Below are 18,441 nucleotides of genomic sequence, written 5' to 3' on the forward strand. Positions count from 1 at the left end.
GAGATATTATTCAAACTTGTCCATAGAGCCTTCCTTTGTTCCACTGTATTAAAGCTATATACTAATGTAAAATATGCTTCAAAACCATCCATCCGACCCTTAACTAAGTAGTGGATTAGCTGAGGCTCTACTCTGTCAATATCAACGCAGTGTTTATTAGGATCCCAGGTAACCCATATTCTTCCATTCACTGCACTTTGGTAATTACATTGAATTGCCCAGCCTGGTAATATATTTTTGAAAACTCTATTGACTCTGGTTTCTTTAACTCTAGTTTCCAGCAGACCAGCTAGTTTTATAAATTTATTCTTTAGGTATAACTTTAGCTCCTTTTGCTTATATCTCTTATTAATCCCTCTAATATTCCACACTAACCAGGTCATTGGGCTAGTATAGTAGGCCCACTATCTGTTGTAGGCAGGCATTTCTGAATCTCATTCCTACCTGATTTCCCTATTGTTGTACTCACTCTTTGCACACTGGTAGATAAAGCTGGAAATTCCCTGATACAGCTCAATTCAGGGCTTCTCTGAGGTATCTGATCCTCCTCGTAAATCTCCTTGCTTGTTACCATTGTCTGCTCTTCACAAATAGGTAGTGGTTGTTGTCTTTGCTCAAGAACTTGTTGATCATGTATCTCTATAGTTGGCTTATTTGCTTCTAATTGTTCAGTACGATTTTCCCTCACCTCAGCAGTCTCCTTTGTTCTCCATTCCTGGATCACTCTTACCAATGGTTGTGGGCCTGTTTGTGGAGCAGGTTGTGTATTTCCATTTGGTCTCCTTCTCGTTCTAGGCTGCTCAAATTGATGTTGCTCAGCCTCACTCTGCTTGCAAGAGTGGCCAATTTTCAAACATACTTCAAAACAATTCTGGTTTCCAGTCATACTATATCGATTGATCAAACTGTCTCCCATCAGGTTCCCACACAGTGACACTAGAGGGAAGTGGTCGAGTAATATTGATTTCAATTAACATACAGGTGTAGGAGATCCTCTTTTGCTTGGAAGTGCATTCATCGGCATACAAAGGTCTTCCTATTGCACTTGCAATTCTGCTCAGTGTTTGACCACCCCAGCAACTCATAGGAAGATTTGGTAGCACCACCCACAGAGGAATTTCAGTGAGGAATTCCTTTGTAAAGTCAAAATTCACAGTCCATGGTTTCAGGATAAGAGGCTTGTTATTAACTATATAGGGACCGGAATAAAGGACTTCATGCATGTCATTGATGGACTGAAATTTGATTACATAGCAGCCTTCTTCATGGTAAAACACTTCTGGCTCTGCAACTTGATTCCAGCTCTGCTTTACAAATCTATGCATATAGTTGTATCCCAGAGTTTCCCCAATTATATACACAATTAAAGCACATCTCAATTTCAGAATTTCCTTATCAACATCCTTTTTTTCTAGTTGCACAACAGTTTTCCCATCAACAATTTTAGGGGGAATATAAGATAACTTTAACCCAATCTCAGAGCTACGGTTACTTGCAAATAGCAAAGTCCATTCTTCTGTTGTCCCTTTCTTCTCAATTACTGGTTCTAGATCTGGTATAGACTTGTTTGTACGCGCTAGATCTTCAAATTTCCCAGTTGATTTATCTTTTTGTCCGCTTAGAGATGGACTAATACTCAGATCCAATCTCTTAGCAGGCTGATTAACGTCTGATTAACGTGCGTCGGAGGGCGTGGGAGCTAGAGAGAGAAACCGGAACTTTTTTTTATTATATAACACGTGTAATTTAACGTATTATAAATTTTGTAATTACTTATACTTTTTATGTAATATCTTTATAGTATTAATTTTACATCTTAATTTTGGTGTATAATTTTTATAAATTAATTTTTGTATATATTTTTTTTATATAAAATTATAAGTTAATTTTATTATAAGTTATAATTATATAAAAAAGTATAACCATCACAAAAATAAAAAGTGTAAATATTAAATATATTATGTTGTTAATAAATAACATAATGTTCATTAAATAACATAAAAATAGATATTTAATACAATAGCGACTGACATAGATTAAAATTGAAAATACATTAAATAACATAATGAGATGAGAAAATTACAACAATAATTAATACTCTGGTAGATCGCTTTCAGATCCACCAATATCATTAAAATATTGAGTGTATGCGGCAGAGGATTGTTGTGGCCGTGACTGTTGAAATTGTTGACTTCTTTTATTCATTAGGCGTTTTTGTTCTTGTCGAATAAATTTACGAATATTTGGATCATCAATAGAATCTAAATTCGACAATAAAATTTTATTATCTTCTTTAAATTCTTTTAGTTTCACACTTCTATCTTTTATCTTCATATCTCATTGTCTGTCTTCACTTGACTTTGCCAACAACTCAACAAGCCGATTATTTTTCTGATTGAACCATTTTCGTAGCCGATAAAAATCTTCATCAATTTTTCTCTTCAATTTTACTTTATTCACCCCAATAGGTTGTTCTGATGATGTGGAATCATCTAAATAAACTTAGCATAATAGCATATCTTCATTGGTAGAGTATCTTACAGATCGAGTGAAATATTTTTGCAAGTGATTGGAGAAAAAGTGGATTATATGGTTAAAGAAAAACAAAAGCCAACTTAATATGGATGGGTATGTTGACACTTTAATATATATATATATATATATATATATATATATATATATATATATATATATGAGCCAAAAATTGAGTTAATACATACTTAGATTTCAATCTCAACCGTTGGATGAATTTTATCCTAATCTCAACCGTCGGCTGGATTTCATCCTTATTTTAAATATATCTTTAGGTAGAATATCTCTGCACATTATTCAATGTGTAGAGATAAAATAGACACAATAATTGACCGAATAATATTAGGAAAGATCTCATCCGTCGGATGTATTTCATCCCAATCTCAACCCTCAGATGGATTTCATCATTATCTCAAATTTATTTTTAGGTAAAATATCTCTACTGTAAAGATAAAATAGACACAATTATTGACCAGATAATAATAGGATAGATTTTATCTTGATCTCAACCATCAGATGGATTTCAACCTAATCTCAACTGTCATATGGATTTCATCATAATCTCAAATTTATCTTTAGGTAAATAACTATGCACATTCTTCAATCTATAAAAATGAACATCATTTAGGAAAATAACTAAGGATTTCCAATTCATTTCAAAATCAAATCAAATATTCTTATTTGTCCTCTGAAAATGAATTTATAAATAAGGACAAAGATGTTCATTTTGCATTTCATAATGCATTAATAGAGCATTTATGGGAGCAACATACTAATCCTGGAAGTTGAATATTTATGTAGAAATTAAACCAAAATTTTATCATAATGTAATATTTATTTAATTATATCGTATCAATGATTTCACTTTTATTTGAATTATCCATTAATATATATAATGTATAATATTTTCTTATAGTTTATATTATTTAAAAAATTATGGTATAAAATAATTTTATATTAAAGGGATTTGTTTTATGAAATAAGAAACTAAATTTAAATAAAAAAAATATAATATAGAAGAGAGAAGAATATAAAAGGGATATCCTTTTTGGTGTAAAAAATAGTGTAATGGATTGGAATTAATTTGCACCATTTTGGTGTAAAAAATGGTGCAAGGGTTGGAGATGCCCTAACTAATGTAGCATGAAAAACCCTAAATGAAGAAGAAAAGAGAAGCCCAAACTGAAAAGGTGGATAGCGAAAAACTAATAATTTGTGGCTGCTGGGATTCGAGCCCAGGTCTCCACGGCCACAACGTGGAATTCTCACCACTAAACTACAGCCACTTAATGCTAATATTCTCCAACATATTTTATATATCAAACGCATTATCGTTGCATATACATAACTTACAATATACCTATTATGCAGGTAGAGATCATAATAAATCAACTCATTTACATATAGGTTACACCACCAGATGATATTTCACAATTCACAAGCCAAGGAATTTGCCAATGACTCATGGAACACTTCTTCTTTCGGGACCAGTGGCTAAAATGGTTTGGAAGCATTTTTCAATTGGTGCTGTGAGGTTTTGCATGGCCAAAACAATTATCAACTAATATGAAATTTGTGGAATATGAAGGTTAACTCGGAGGCAGTATTACTTTGAGTCATCTATAAGATTGTCTCCTCAGTAATTATGCTGGTAGCTTTGGATTATCAGACATAAAAGAAAACATGCAATTGCTAATGTTAATCCGGCGACAACAAAAGAAGAAAATTGCCAAGTTTATGCTACCTACGGTGGAGTGGGCTAAACTGGTAAAAGCATGTTGAATCGGGGGAAGAACATATTTATTTGATTTTAGGACATCATTAACTTATACTCTCATTGCAAAAAAAAATTGTAACTTTATCTACTTTAGAACACACTTCAAACGTCGCGTTTGACGACGTTTGAACTTTCAAAAATATCTGAACTAAGACATTTCTGGTAGTTTTCGCATAAGTTGTCCTTGTGATAGTGCAAACTTCAAATGTGAAGTTACAAATTTCAAGTATTGTTCCCTTTTGAAGTTCTCTCCCCTGTAGTACAAACTTCAAACAACCACGTCTGAAGTTATTTAGTGTAAACTTCAAAGCGCAAAAATTACACATAAGATCCACTTAAAACTTACTAGTCTGAAGTGAATCCCAATTGTTGCATGCACTTAAGAGTAGATTGCCTAGAAATAAAAACTTATTCTTCAAATTTCAACAATTCAGCACACGATTCAACGCCCAAATCTACTCCAAGTAAGCTCAAATTTGAAACACAACTTGCAAATATCTAAAGAACAAACCTCAATCATCAATTTGTCAAAATAACAACAAATCTAGCAAACTCATTTTACAACTAATAAGAAGAAGGAAAAGAAACTCTAAGCATTAGCAAAAAAAGAAACGCCATAGCAGCTCACTACCATTAAAGCACATAAAACCTTGTTCACAAACACATGTATATTCACTGTCACCTCTATTTTCATAGCAACTAACTGGAGGACGATGAGGAAAAGCAAAGAAGAAGCAGTTTGTCTGAAATTATCTTATTTTAGGTATCGGTTAAACTTTTTTTTTTTAAGTGAGCACAAAATGGGATCTACCAAAATAGGTTACCTCTTGAAATTTTTAGTGTTGAATCTCATCAACTAGTGTATGGTTACCTCTAACTCTATGGATTTATATACAAATAGCTGGTCATATTCATTGTTTATTTTTTTTTTTACTGAGTATACAGGATTATACATAAATTATATATAAATCATACTTATACTATATATATGTCGGTTATTTTTAATTTAAGATGTTGGATGAGCGATTGTTTAGGTTAATTCTTCTTAGACGACCAGGAGGGGGGTTATGTGGATGAAACTATCAACACTTAGGCAAATTTTGTATGGGTGAAAATCATTTGCACCCCCAAATTATGTAGTGGCTAACTTCTATTTTCAAAATAAAAAAATAAAAAATAATAACCAAGCATATAATTCATTGATGTTGAATAATAAAAAGGATGAGCAAAATAAAATAAAAATAAAATAATTTTGTTTTATCAATAATTGTATTCAAAGTAATCTAATTTCAAAAAGCTGTTTACACAATCGAGAATAAAAAATTGTCAGAACCTTAAACATATCCTCAATGCAAGTAATATAAAAATTTATAATTATTAAAAGTAAAGGCAAATTTTATAACAAATTCCTAAAGGATTGTCTATTTATCACTGAGATATTTTAAATTAAATATATACTAAATGGACATTAAATTATGAAGAAATACCAAATAATCCTTTGGGAGCTGGTATTTCCTTTCAGTTCTGGTATGGGGAAGGCCGATCAAATGTGACAAATAATATAAAGGATGTTCCATTTATGATTTGAATAATTTATAATAAGGTATAAATTCATTTAAATTATAGGAAAAATCATAAAAAATAGCATGTAAAATAAAATAAAAAAAGAGTATTACACATAGAGGAGGAAATCGAAAAATGAGAAGGGCAAATTAGACATTGTGTAAGATAAAGGTGGTGAATGATAATTGTTCAAAGTTGGGGGGGGGGGGGGGGGGCTGATTTTTAAACTAAAGTTAAAGGGTGCAGATGATTTTCACCCAATTTTGTATCGGTAAAATAGAGATGTTGAGTACACTTCTGCTAAGAAGGGAGCAATACTTAGATGTTAATGACACATTTTAAAGTCAAAATGGTGTGGGCTTGCCAGCTTTCAGATTGCTAATTAAAAAATAGTCATTATTTATAAAGTAATTGAAAAATATCAACTATTTAATACGGAGAAAAAAATTGAACAAAAATACCCTTAGCTGAAATACGAAAAAAAGTCTAACATAATATACTGGATTATGAAACTCCTGCATATAAAGCTCCAGCATATTATGCTGAAAGTTCATATGTAAAAAATTCAAACTCCAATATATTATTCTGATTTTTTTTTTTTGAATTTTAATTAAGGGTATTTTTGTTCAGATTAAATTTTCGCATGAAAAGTGGCTAAGTTTCAATTAATTTTGAAACTATGACTAATTAAATTTTCAATTAGCAATTATAAATCAAACTAATCCTTACAATTTTTAGATCTCTTGGTTAAATTTTTATTTAGCAGTTATAAATCAAACTAATCCTTACAACTTTTAGGTCCAAAACAGACAGCTCCACCAGTAGACTGAAAAATAACATAAACTCATAAATGATGGCAAAAATGTTAAATAGATTGTACTTCAAGGTGACCTAGTCAAAGAGGTACGCTTTTTATTGTTAGAAAAGCTCAAGGGGGAATTATTCATGCTAAATTGAAGTATCTATGGAGGGAAACTAACTCGTTGCTGAAACTTATACTACATTTGCTTGCAATTTGTTAATTGTTAGCACTCCTAGTACTTGCAATATGTTAGCACTGCTAGATTGGCCAAGACCAAGTTCTATTGGTGATGGACTCCTAACTACCTCCATCAACAAAAATTATCAAGTAACTCTATTAAACATATGGGTAAAAATCACCTAACATCTTTTCTAATACGTGGAAATTAATTTTGTTTTCTGCATCCATTTACTCAGAGTAGGAATGCTCTCTTCCTTTAGATGAAGGAATAAAATTGTCTACCTCGTCCTCCAACTTGAGAATCAATGCGGTTCTGTCCTATGTACTTAAATCATCAAGAACAGGTTTTAAATCCCCCTTCCATGTTATCAAACACCTTGACTATTTACATATAGATTTTCCAGTGTTGAACGAAAAATCAGACATTCTTTTTTCGATAAGAGCAGACGCATTAGTCTTAGTCCCATCCACAACATATTTGCCCAGAGCAGTGATTCAGAACCAAAACCATAGATAAATTCTATCATTTTCCCTACCAATCTGCTACAGTAGTTTCAAACATTCATGTTTATATCCTTCAATTTTCGTAAGCTAATTCAAGACGTTTGGTTTCGTACACCCTGTATAAAAGTCACATGATAACGTACAAGCAATGATCCCACAGAAAGCCACAAGCTGAAGAAGTCTAGATATACAGAAAGTGGTCACAACTCACAACTCACAACTTGTTTAGTAGATAAGAGTATATGTTTCTTCTACCCAAAACTAAGCCCTTCTAAAGGACCATAGGGGGTGTTTTTTTTTTTTTTTTTTTTGGGGTGGGGGGGATACATAGAGACTTGGAAGGACAAAATTCAGATAGCTTCTATAGCTGACGAGGGTGTAATTCAACAAGAGCAAATATATGAGGCAGGCTCTCAAAGTTTCTTTCAAATGCATATCAAATCATTGATGCAGGTTGTTATGAACCAGCACGCTAGCCTTCCACACGGAGTAACCAAAAATAAAATTCCTATCTATTCCATCTTTAGTTAGATTTAAATCAAAGCAGCTTAAGTTGCCGAGAGCTACTACAAATTAGTTACTGCAAGGGTCAGAATCCTTCAAGGACATGTTATGGATTCCCTTTTGGTGGACTTGAAGCTCTATTTTCCGTATTGTCCGATGTTAATAGTTTCTTTTTATTATTCAAAAAGCTTCTCGCATAAAGGGTCCCAAAGACAATAACCTGAAAAAATTTAAATGAAATGTGAAAACTTTTCTCCACAGAAAACAAAAACTGAAGTTTCAGCTTCCAAAGCCAAGAGAGAAAGAAGTTAATGCTTACAGCTCCTAGGCATTGCTCCCAGCTGAGGGGATGAGCAAACCACAAGCAAGACAGCAAAATGCTCACCAACTAAAATGAAATTCAGCACCAATATCAGTTAGGCACATGTCCACCAAGTGGTGAGTATCATTCCTTTTCAAACCCTCAAACTATTTCTTATTACCTGTCTTGTGGTCATTATGGTGGCAAAGCTTAGAGCACCAAATGTGCGGATTGTGTACGAGATAAAGAATTGACTAGCTGTTGCTACCTGCAAAAAGAAATCCAAACGGATAGTTACATTTTTAATGAAAGAAACGAGTTCTACACAATTTGGACAAGTACTTGTTAAGCAAGAACAGAGAATCTCTATTTAAACAAATCAGGATTTTCATATTTTAAAACAACTTACAGTCGAAAGCAGAGCAATGTCAAAGAAGCAATCATGATGGCGAGATACAAAATCAATTGCCATGAGAAGATTGCCCTGCATGATTAGACCTAAATGGAAAATAAAAAGCAAATTCTAGTCATATATAGTCATCGGAAAATAAACCAGAAAAATGCCTTTAATACAAACTTGGGGCACCCTACATCACCTTATAAACATATAAAGCTATGTCATTCAACCACATACTGATCCTAAGAGAAAATGATAACTCACTAGAGCTGCAGCCATATCATTGGATCTTAAGTTCTTAACTAGCTCTCAAGAATTTCTTTCCTAGTGAATGCAGATGTTTGGCCAGAGTTTCATCCAGAATCATCTCTAACAGAAAGGTCAAATAATATGCAGTACACAGAAAGGATATTATTCAGAACATTGCGGAAAATTGATTGGTGCGTAGTGCTATGAATAGTCAAAGTCTCGGACCTAAACTGAAAAGCAATTCAAGGCCAAACACACTGAAGCTTGGAAAACTAAGTCTTCTTACTCATAAGCTGTTGTTTGAGATTTGCATTTGAGACAATTTATAGAATCAATTAAAAGGCTATCAACAAATATATAGAGCACAAGAACTGTGAGTCCTCCCAGCAAACCATGGAAATTATTGGAGATGGCAAGCTTAGCAAGAAGAAATGGAAAACAGCAGAATAGTTAACTTTAGAGAAGTATTCAACAGCTTGTCCGGTGTATTATCTTTTTAGAGACGTAGATTGAATTCCTTAATATTCACTCAAACAGAGACCTGTTTCTCAACTGCAATAAAAGAGATCTTACCAGTGAAACTAAGAAGACAAGAACAGACAGTTGTGTAGAATATCTGAGTGTGTATTTCCATCTCATAGCCTTTAAAAAGTTTATCCTGGAACGTGCTCGTAAATCCATCAAACCTGTGAGATCAAATGCTTATTAAAGCCTTGTTTCAGAAGCTAACAAATTAATATTCAATTTTAATAGGTGATAACCACATTGCTCCTTTTACTCATCTAAACAGGTGGAGATCTCAAGGGGCAAAAAAGACGCAACAACATATCCGTGTGAATGTTACAGGAGCTAATACTCAAATTCTCCCTGGTAAGCACATGTTCTCTTAGAACAAAGTGGTCATATAAGCAAAAACTAATGAAAGAGAAAATCGGATAGGGGCATATTTGCTTCTTAGGTTAAAATTTTGTATCTGCTAGTGGTGGTGAAGTTTTTGATATCTTTCCTTTGACTCAGGTATTATCTTAGTATTACTCTGCTATGGGCCAATTAAAAGAGCTAGTTGAGCAATAGCATTAGGCAAATGGAATTGTAAGAATTTATTGGGAGAGCAAAACAGATGGATTAAAATTTGAGAAATAGGTACATATGCCAAGTAACATAGATTTTGTACACCGTAAAGCTAACAAAATATGAGTTCTACGTATAACATGTTAATCATTCAAAAGGTTAGTACAAAGCACATTGTGATCTTCTTCCAACTTTGGATCAACATAGCAGTTTCCAAGCATAGAGCATTCGGAGTTCGATATCTAACAATAAATCATACAGAATAAGGTGAAAGACAGTATATCAAAGAAGGAAAAGAGAGAACATTATAGAAACGTTTAATGCTAAACAACATCATTAAAGTACAAGGTACGATATAGAAAGCTTGCAAATTAGTTTTTTAGATCTCTAGAACACATTCTCAAGAAAGTGTCAATTTTAAGCAAATCCAGCTGTTTAACTTAACATTTCATTAATATAACCACCAAAGTTTAAAATGTTGGATAATGTCAACTCATACCCAAGATAACCCATCATAAGAGAAACTCCCCAAATGGTGCTTTCCCTTCCTCTACTGTAAGGGCTAATATCACCTTCTGCCTAGAACCAAAAACAAACTGTAAAAAACTTTACCTCGAGGGTACAACTGCACAAGCTAATATACTGCAGATACTAGGCAACCCAAACACAAGTACAAGTACCAGAAACAATAATTCTGTTAGTAAGCCTGTATTAGATTGGAAAATCAGAAGTACATAATTCTGTTTGGTGCTAGTAAATTCTGTAAATAACTGACCTCAAAAGACAGTCCTCACAAGGTAAACAACATTAGCGTCACACAATTCTAGTTAATTCCAAAGATATGGAATCATTAAAATATTCATTCTCGTGTTTCAGGTCAGCATGAAAGTTCCAGGGAATTGCAGTACAAGCTGCCTAAAAACGTTGATGTCTTCCCCCCCCCCCCCCAAAAAAAAAAAAGAGTATAGGAACTTCAACCCCGTAATCTCCCATTCAGTACTCGTACCTTATTTAGGCCGTTATATCTGTCCATTGGATGTGTATGTTGTCATATCTCTCTGTAGTTAGTGATCCAGTACAATAACTATTAAGCCTCAATCCCAAGCTAGTTAGGATTGGCCATAACTCATAACAATCCTCACTATCCGTTTTGCTCCATCTGAAACCATATTTCCAATATTTAATGATTTAGATTGTCTTGTATTAGCAGTTCTTTATATTTTCTGCTGATATACGAATGTCTACCAAGATTAAAAGGACTCCTAGCAAAACTTGGACCTATTGGAAGCTTGCTTTCATGATTAGTCTTGATCCAAATAGTTGGTATCGCCTATATGGATCTTTTTCTCTCAGCGTATTCTATTCTCCCCTAAATCTATAGGGATTCCATGAGATTGTAGGTCTTTCTAGATAACTTCCTTTCCTGATGAATCATGGCTACTACAAGGTTAACAAAAGCACATGATTTTTGAAAGATCCACGGAAAATACGTTCTGAAAACAATTCCTGTTATAATTTGGTTTAATGGCAATTCGGAGAAACACAACACGTAATTGAAAAGAGGACACTAGTTATTACCGGATACAGAATAAATAACGAACAGCCAAGTGTGACTATGAATGCAAAGAAATAGTCCTGCCCTTTGTACTTCTTTTGCATGATGATAGTGCCCCATATCTGCATGAACACAAAAGGAAAAATGAAATGGGTATCAAATGGGAAGCATAACTCAATAGTGTAATTTGTATAAGCAGAACATTGTAGGAGAGACAAAGGAAAACTACGAGATGAAAAAAAGGATAAATTATACAGAAAAATAGGTTACTTTTAGAAGCTTCAGCGAATGAGGTGTTTCTTTATTGATATACTATGTGCTAAAATAACCAAAAGAAAACCTAGAAAATACCTTATAAGTTTACATAGAAAATACCTTATAAGTTTAGGGGTCGTTTGGTTGGAGGGATAAGGGATTATAATCTCGGAAAAAATTATAGGACTATAGTATCCCACGTTTGGTACCATTTCTGATTCCGGGTATAGCAATCCTGGGATTATTTATACCACAATCGTGGTATAATTCTTATACCACACTCTATGTGGGATAACAATCCTGGGATTAGTAATCCCTGGATTAAAAAATGACACATTTACCCTTCTCAAAAGCTTTTCTCCAAAATATTTAAGCAAGACAAGGTTAAAATTGGGAAAAAAAGTTTACCCCAATTTATCTAGTTTAAACCAACACATAAGTTGTGTATTATACCCTGTATATCTCATTTTTAGTCCAATGAACAAAACATCTACCAATAAAAGTGAAGGCCACTAAATAATACCCTCATTATTTAATCCTTGTATTATAATCCCGTCATTTATAATCACCAGATAAAACTTGTTCCCCAATCAACCGACCCCTTAGTTTTAGTGCTTCTACTAGTTATATTTTCATAAGGACGGACAAATTTCTAGGAAAAATTATTCCAAATGTGAAGCATTCAAAGTAGACGGATACGATTATCACGTGCGTGATGAATTTGAGGAACAAAACATCATAGCTAGAAGCCTCGAAACAGCAATGCCAACACTCGAACAGAAAATGTTTTAGAAACTGATTAGAAATATTCTACACCAGTCTCACACAGAGGAATTCTATGTACTTCCTTTTCCAGCAATTACAACAGTCTACAGCAAGTTAACTTACCATTACAGGTATCATTTTGGCACATTTTGCCAGGGTTTGAACTGGAAAGCTGACATATTTGAGAGCCTGCGCAAGAATTAATCAAAATTATCAGTATTTGTTAGTTGTTACTTGACAACTGCCAAAATTTCAACAACCTTTTTGTTCAAATCGTATTTGTGTTTGTTTTTCACAATCTTCTTTGTTTAAGGCTTAATATCTTTGTTCTCCTTTGTCTATTACTTCATGTAATCATAAGGAAGAAGAAAAAACTTGCCTCGTACTGACAAGTTGTTGTGAGGATGTTAGACACTGAAACAATACAATACTTATGGATTGGAGCTACTGGGTCCAATGCCTTCTTACTTGCCTGCAAATCAGAGAAGAACTGGAGGTAAATGCTTAGTGTAGTGTGTGGCAAAATTCCTAAGAATCACATCTAATACTGAAGACTTCATTCTCTGCCTCGTCAAGAGGCTCTCAGAAGTCAAGTGATTAGAATCATGTTAGGGTATATTTGCAGTACTAGATGAATAAGTCTTTTGAGCTTATAGCCTGGAAGTGTTCTATTACCAGTAAAACTCCAGCAGAGACTGCAGAGGTGCTAATCCGATTGCAAAAGACAAGAAATAATGAGTATATAAAGTAGTCCTTATTAGGGCCATAGGGAACTCTCATGATCTTTTCCTGCAGGTACAAGTTCCATCATCATGTCAAGGAAATAAAAAGTACACAATATCCAAAGTGAATGTAAATTGTGTTGCTTTATGAATATGGGACTAAAATAAAATCAAAGTGACCAATTGAACAGGGCATAGATTATTATATATTTTATGCCGTTTCTCTGAAATATGCAGCTAAAGAAAGAAAGTGCAAACGAAACCTTAAAAGAACATATGTTAAATAGAGAAGATCCCCATTCTTATTTTTAGTTACATCTTCAATTAAAGAATTTGGAAAGCAGGATAAAGATCAAGGAACTGGATGCTTCAGAGGTAATTGTCAACAGTTGCTTCTTACATAATCAAATCAGTCCTTTTTTTATTTTTTTTATTTTTTTTGGGGGGGGGGGGTTATATGTTTCTATGTGTCTATTTTAACATGTAAACTATGGAAGTAGCAGATTTTACATGAGAATCAACAGAAAACATAAAAGAGTTCATAAATAAATCACAGAGCCAGGAGGGGTCATTATTATTCAGTAGCAGTCATATTTAATAAGAATGCACAAAACAAAAAGGATGTCATGAAAAAAGAAAACACTTATTCAACAGCTTTATGTAACTGAAGTAAGCTGTCAATCATTTTTTGATCAAGTGCCTAAACGAGCACGCCAACATGTCTAAGTACTTAAAGTAGGACTTCATTGCTATAGATTCTTAATTAACTAATAAAAAATGCATATCCATGATGTAGTTGAAGACATGTTCGACCTTGTAGGTGCTGAGATAAGTACAACTCGCCAAGATATGATACACCATAAGAACGATTTGCTTTAACCTGTTTCTGAATAGTCTGATGGCAGTTCCACTGAGAAACATGCACTTTACAGAGTCGTTTTACGCATATGATGTGGCTCCCTACTTATCAAATGTACACAGTTACACACACACACACATATTATGTGGCTCCCACCATAGAACTCAAATGGTGCCTATGTTACACAGATTCAGGTATATTGTCACTTGTCAGTAGGTGCTAATTTGCCTTAAGCCCTTAGACTTAGGATATGGGCATAGAAAAAATTTAGCAGAAATTAAAACTGTTACGGAGAATAAGCGAATGTAGACAATTTATCGATAGAAGAAAAATCCTAAAATTCATAGTTTTCCTTTATGAGTATTTGTTTTATGGCTTGCTAAATACATTTTTTTGTGATAAGTTATGGTTTGCCAAATACAATATTATGCTCTATTCTTCTCCTCCATATGCTCCCTTTTTTTTCCTTGTAGAGGAGCTACACATTTATAACTGCTTGCTACGTTTTGAAAAGACATGACACCATACGTAAATTGACTGTACCCAACATAGATCTCATAGTCACTCCCCATTCTAGTCACGCCCAACACTATGCCTGTAACAGAAATGCTGAACAGCCAGGATCCTTGGCTACCCCCCTGAAACAGTTCCATCCTTGTCATCTATGGATTGATTTGAGGAATAATCCTTCTTGACACTTCACACATTTAGTGATGGGAATTTCAATAGCTATACTCAAGTAAACCTCTTAAAAGGAGCACGTCAGATGTGCTTCGTTTATCTTATTATTCGGCTGTGGTTATTGCTCCTTTTTTTTCAAATGCTTTCTAATGCTTTCCTTACTATTTTTCCATGGCTTCTTCACTACCGGTTTTCTTTTTCAAAACTGCTTTGAAATGCTTTCCTTGAGCCGAGTATCTATCGGAAACAACCTCTCTACCTTGTGGGAGTACACTACCCTCCCCATACCCCACTTGTGGGAGTACACTGGGTATGTTGTTGTTGTACTCAATTACATGAGACAGCAGACTGATGTCATACATCCAAAATCCTGTATGGGCAGATGAATAAAGTGAAGTACCTCAATCACACTGACTTGTATCGCCACAATCTCTGCGGAGAGCTATATCTTCGATAGCTCTTTTACATGTATATTTCTCGTATGTGAGATCGTCGTCCCTCTTGTGACTATAATTTAAGTATCAAAAACTGCCGTGAGAACAGAGCTTGTTCTGAAGGACTTCCGCACCTTATGGCTTCCTTTGTAAATTCCTTTGGGCCCCATTGTAAGCACAAATCTTAACTATCTTGAGTACTAACAGATTTTGGAACTATGCCGCGAAACCATTTCAGCATACGCTTCCATTTAGAAACTGCAATTTCAAATTGTATAGACTCTCTATCATGTTATTACACCCACATGTATAAGCCTGTTTCAATCCCATAAAGGACTGAAATTTCAGTGAGCCGAAGACAAGTCATGAGGGGATAAGTCTTTTAAAATACATAAATTGGAAATGTTTCATACTAGAACATAATACCAAAAGCGTTTCTTTTATTCATTTTCAATAATAAATGGAACACTCAAAACTTATAGAATTAGCAAAATGAAAGCACATATGACAAGAACTTGCCAAAAGCTCTTAGCTTAAATACCCAAAACTATTCCTCTCTTTGCTCCAACTGCATATTAAACATTCAAAAGCTTTTAGGATTATCGAATTAGTAAAAGAATCTACATACTCAAACCAAAACCTTAAGACCCATGAGTGGAGTGGCTGCCCGATCATTTTTCAACCCCTTTAGATACACTTGCTTATCCAATGAGAGACTTTTATATACAGGTGAACGCCCTTCTGCACATAATCCAAACCTGAGGTTCACACATGGACTTCCATGCAGACCTACGAGTGTGAGAATTAGTGTGTCGATGCTTGCCTATTATACCATAGTAAATAATCCAAATATTTAAAACAAAACCGATCAGCGATGTGTCGAGTTGTCCAAGACATTCAAAATCCTCTTTGAATTTCTTTGTATATCCGATGTTGGACTTTTATGTACAACTCAACAAAATCCGACGCGCATTAGACAAAGACATCTTACACTGCTCTATGCAGTATACATTAATAACTAAAGCTTTTTTTCCAGTTTTCAGTCACTAATGAATAAATAACCTAAGTGGCAAGTGTTTCCTCTCATTTTCCTTTTCCCATGCAATCATGCAAGCACCCTCTTTCTAAAACCCTCAACAGTATTATATTATTATAACTACCTCTCCGACCAAAATAAGCATGGAGCAATACAGTGAATCTCAAAGCATTTAGAAATTTTCATAATGTTAAAAAGCATACTCTATTTGTTTCAATTTATATAACATTCTTTCTGTTTTAGAATGTTCCAACATATTTAACACCATTCTTTTTCTATCCAACTTTCACAACTTCCAGTAAATGAAATCCATTAAAAGTTCAAATCTTAAACAGTTTTTAATAACCTAGAAATCTTCAAGGACCAGTTGCGCACAGTTTGAGACTCAGTAGATAATAGGTCCGCCCCTCCACCGTACTCCGTTTAAATGTTAGACTTTTGTTAGCAACAGAGTTCAAACCTATGACGTGCCCCTAACGCACAGATCACAAGTAGTACTATTACCACTAGACCAAAGCCATGGGGTGAAATCTTAAACTTTGTTGTAATGCCTTTTTCTATCAAGCTAGCATCGCAACCATTATTTCACTACTATTATTTTTAATTGATAACCATGGTGTCTGGGTCAGCTTGCGCGTACCTCGACTAAATCCACGAAATACCTGCTACCTTCCACCAACACAGATAGCGGGTAAGTTTGTACACCAAGGCTCAGACAGATGGAAAGAAATCATCTAGTATTTTTTTCAGCTAAAATTTAAAGCTGAGCCCTTATAATTTTTGACCCATTTCATTGACCACGAGATCACATCCTTAGGTGTTAATTCACTATTTTCTTTTACTCCCACTAATATAATACATTAGTCAAAAATATCTCAAACTTCATGCTTAGTCAAACATCTTCATTTGTATTAAAGCATAAACACATCTCGTGTGTGTGTTGATCATGCTTGTTTTTAATCACATAATTGCATAATAAAGATCACGATATTAAGCAACATGCCTGTAAGATTCCATAGATGACGAGAGTAGACATGATTCCACCCACTGCAAAAGCTCCTTTGAGCACCTTGTTGTCCTTCACCGGCGGCGATAGTGGCTCCGCCATATCCCATCCAATTACCCGCTGTCGCCGTCGCCGTCTCTATCTACAATTCAACACACAAAACATCTATACATACAAACTCACACATAAAATATATGTGTGTGTATTTTACGTTATATAAATGTACAAAGGTGAAAAACGCGAAACTGAAACATGAAGCTCACCACGGCTGAGAAATGTACGGACGGTCGCCGGAGTTCAGTTCTGCAGATCGCTGTTGATTTAACTCCGGGAGGTAAGGAAGAGTGAGTGAGCTTTTAGACTGACAGAAAAGACCGATTTAGCGTTTCCGCCGGCGGGTTTATGCTTTCACCGCTTTTCCTTTTTATGTTTCTTTTTTTAATTTGTTTTCGGTAATTACCGAGGGTGTGATGCCGTTCGATGGAAAGGACCCACTAAACCAAACATAACATGTCCATACATCCATTTCATATTATACCTTGGCCAAGCTTCTAAAATTCGTTTATTTTAAAAAGTATTTTTTTAAAAAATATTTTTAAAAAAATATTTTTGATGAGAATCAATTTGTGTTTGACTAATTAATTTAAAAAGTACTTTTGAGCAGTAATTAATATTTGGCCAAGTATTTGAAAATTGCTTCTTAGTATATTTTTCTCAAAAGTGCTTCTCAAAAAAGAATTTTTTGAAAGAAGCTACATTTTTCTGTTTCTCAAAAATTGCTTCTGCTTCTCCTCAAGCTTTTTTTTTTTTCCTTCTAAAAGTTTGGCCAAACACCTCAATTTTTGGCCAAAAGTATTTTTGGCCCAAAAAAAAACTTGGCCAAACATGCTATTAGCCTATTTCCAAGCTCAATAGTAAATTAATATATATATATATATATATATATATATATATATATATATATATATATATATATATATATATACGGCTATTATTTTGAGAGACGATTATACTGTGTAGATTTACTAATCAAAACTAAATTAGTTGACAGTCTACTTAAAAAGAATATAGTTTCAATATAACTAAACTAATAGTCTGTTTGGCCATGCTTCTAAAATTGGCTTATTTTGAAGAAAACAATCTCGAAAGTGCTTTTCAAAAAAATACTTTTGCTAGAAAGCAGATTGTGTTTGGCTAATTAATTAAAAAGTACTTTTGAGCAGCATTAAATATTTGACTAAAAGCCTT

At 33.9% G+C, this 18,441-nt stretch overlaps 1 protein-coding gene, 1 long non-coding RNA gene and 1 other non-coding gene across 4 annotated transcripts; all 3 read right to left on the bottom strand.

Moving 5' to 3' along the window:
- Positions 1-3,746: 3,746 nt before the first annotated feature.
- TRNAH-GUG (transfer RNA histidin (anticodon GUG)) lies at positions 3,747-3,818 on the bottom strand. The gene has a single exon. It is a non-coding gene; the product is annotated as a tRNA-His (tRNA).
- A 3,585-nt stretch (positions 3,819-7,403) lies between these two features.
- Positions 7,404-17,643, bottom strand: LOC104096780 (UDP-galactose/UDP-glucose transporter 5B-like). Of its 2 annotated transcripts, none has more exons than XM_009603197.4 (12): positions 17,457-17,643; positions 17,191-17,358; positions 13,131-13,244; positions 12,835-12,927; positions 12,579-12,644; positions 11,459-11,557; positions 10,380-10,459; positions 9,383-9,495; positions 8,573-8,661; positions 8,345-8,431; positions 8,182-8,250; positions 7,404-8,082 (listed from the first exon to the last, which is right to left on the bottom strand). In XM_009603197.4, the coding sequence occupies exons 2-12, from the start codon at positions 17,293-17,295 to the stop codon at positions 7,969-7,971; spliced, it is 1,029 nt and encodes a 342-aa protein (XP_009601492.1). In that variant the 5' UTR covers positions 17,296-17,358; positions 17,457-17,643; the 3' UTR covers positions 7,404-7,968. The 2 variants fall into 2 exon arrangements, with proteins under 2 accessions (XP_009601492.1, XP_009601491.1); XM_009603196.4 differs by having other exon boundaries at positions 17,191-17,335; positions 17,457-17,641.
- On the bottom strand, positions 14,440-17,183 carry LOC108945260 (uncharacterized). The gene is made up of 2 exons (XR_001969392.2): positions 15,118-17,183; positions 14,440-15,023 (listed from the first exon to the last, which is right to left on the bottom strand). It is a non-coding gene; the product is annotated as an uncharacterized lncRNA (long non-coding RNA).
- Positions 17,644-18,441: the final 798 nt, after the last annotated feature.

Source organism: Nicotiana tomentosiformis, chromosome 2 (genome assembly GCF_000390325.3).
Source record: "Nicotiana tomentosiformis chromosome 2, ASM39032v3, whole genome shotgun sequence".
Taxonomy (NCBI): Eukaryota; Viridiplantae; Streptophyta; class Magnoliopsida; order Solanales; family Solanaceae; genus Nicotiana; species Nicotiana tomentosiformis.

Excerpts from the sequence above, each read along its gene's own strand:
- LOC104096780 (XM_009603197.4), bottom strand. The coding sequence starts at position 17,295 with ATGGCGGAGCCACTATCGCCGCCGGTGAAGGACAACAAGGTGCTCAAA. Across the intron at positions 12,645-12,834 it reads CAACAACTTGTCAGTACGAG|GCTCTCAAATATGTCAGCTT; the intron begins GCAAGTTTTTTC and ends ATTCTTGCGCAG. Across the intron at positions 10,460-11,458 it reads CGTTATTTATTCTGTATCCG|GCAGAAGGTGATATTAGCCC; the intron begins GTAATAACTAGT and ends TTTTGGTTCTAG.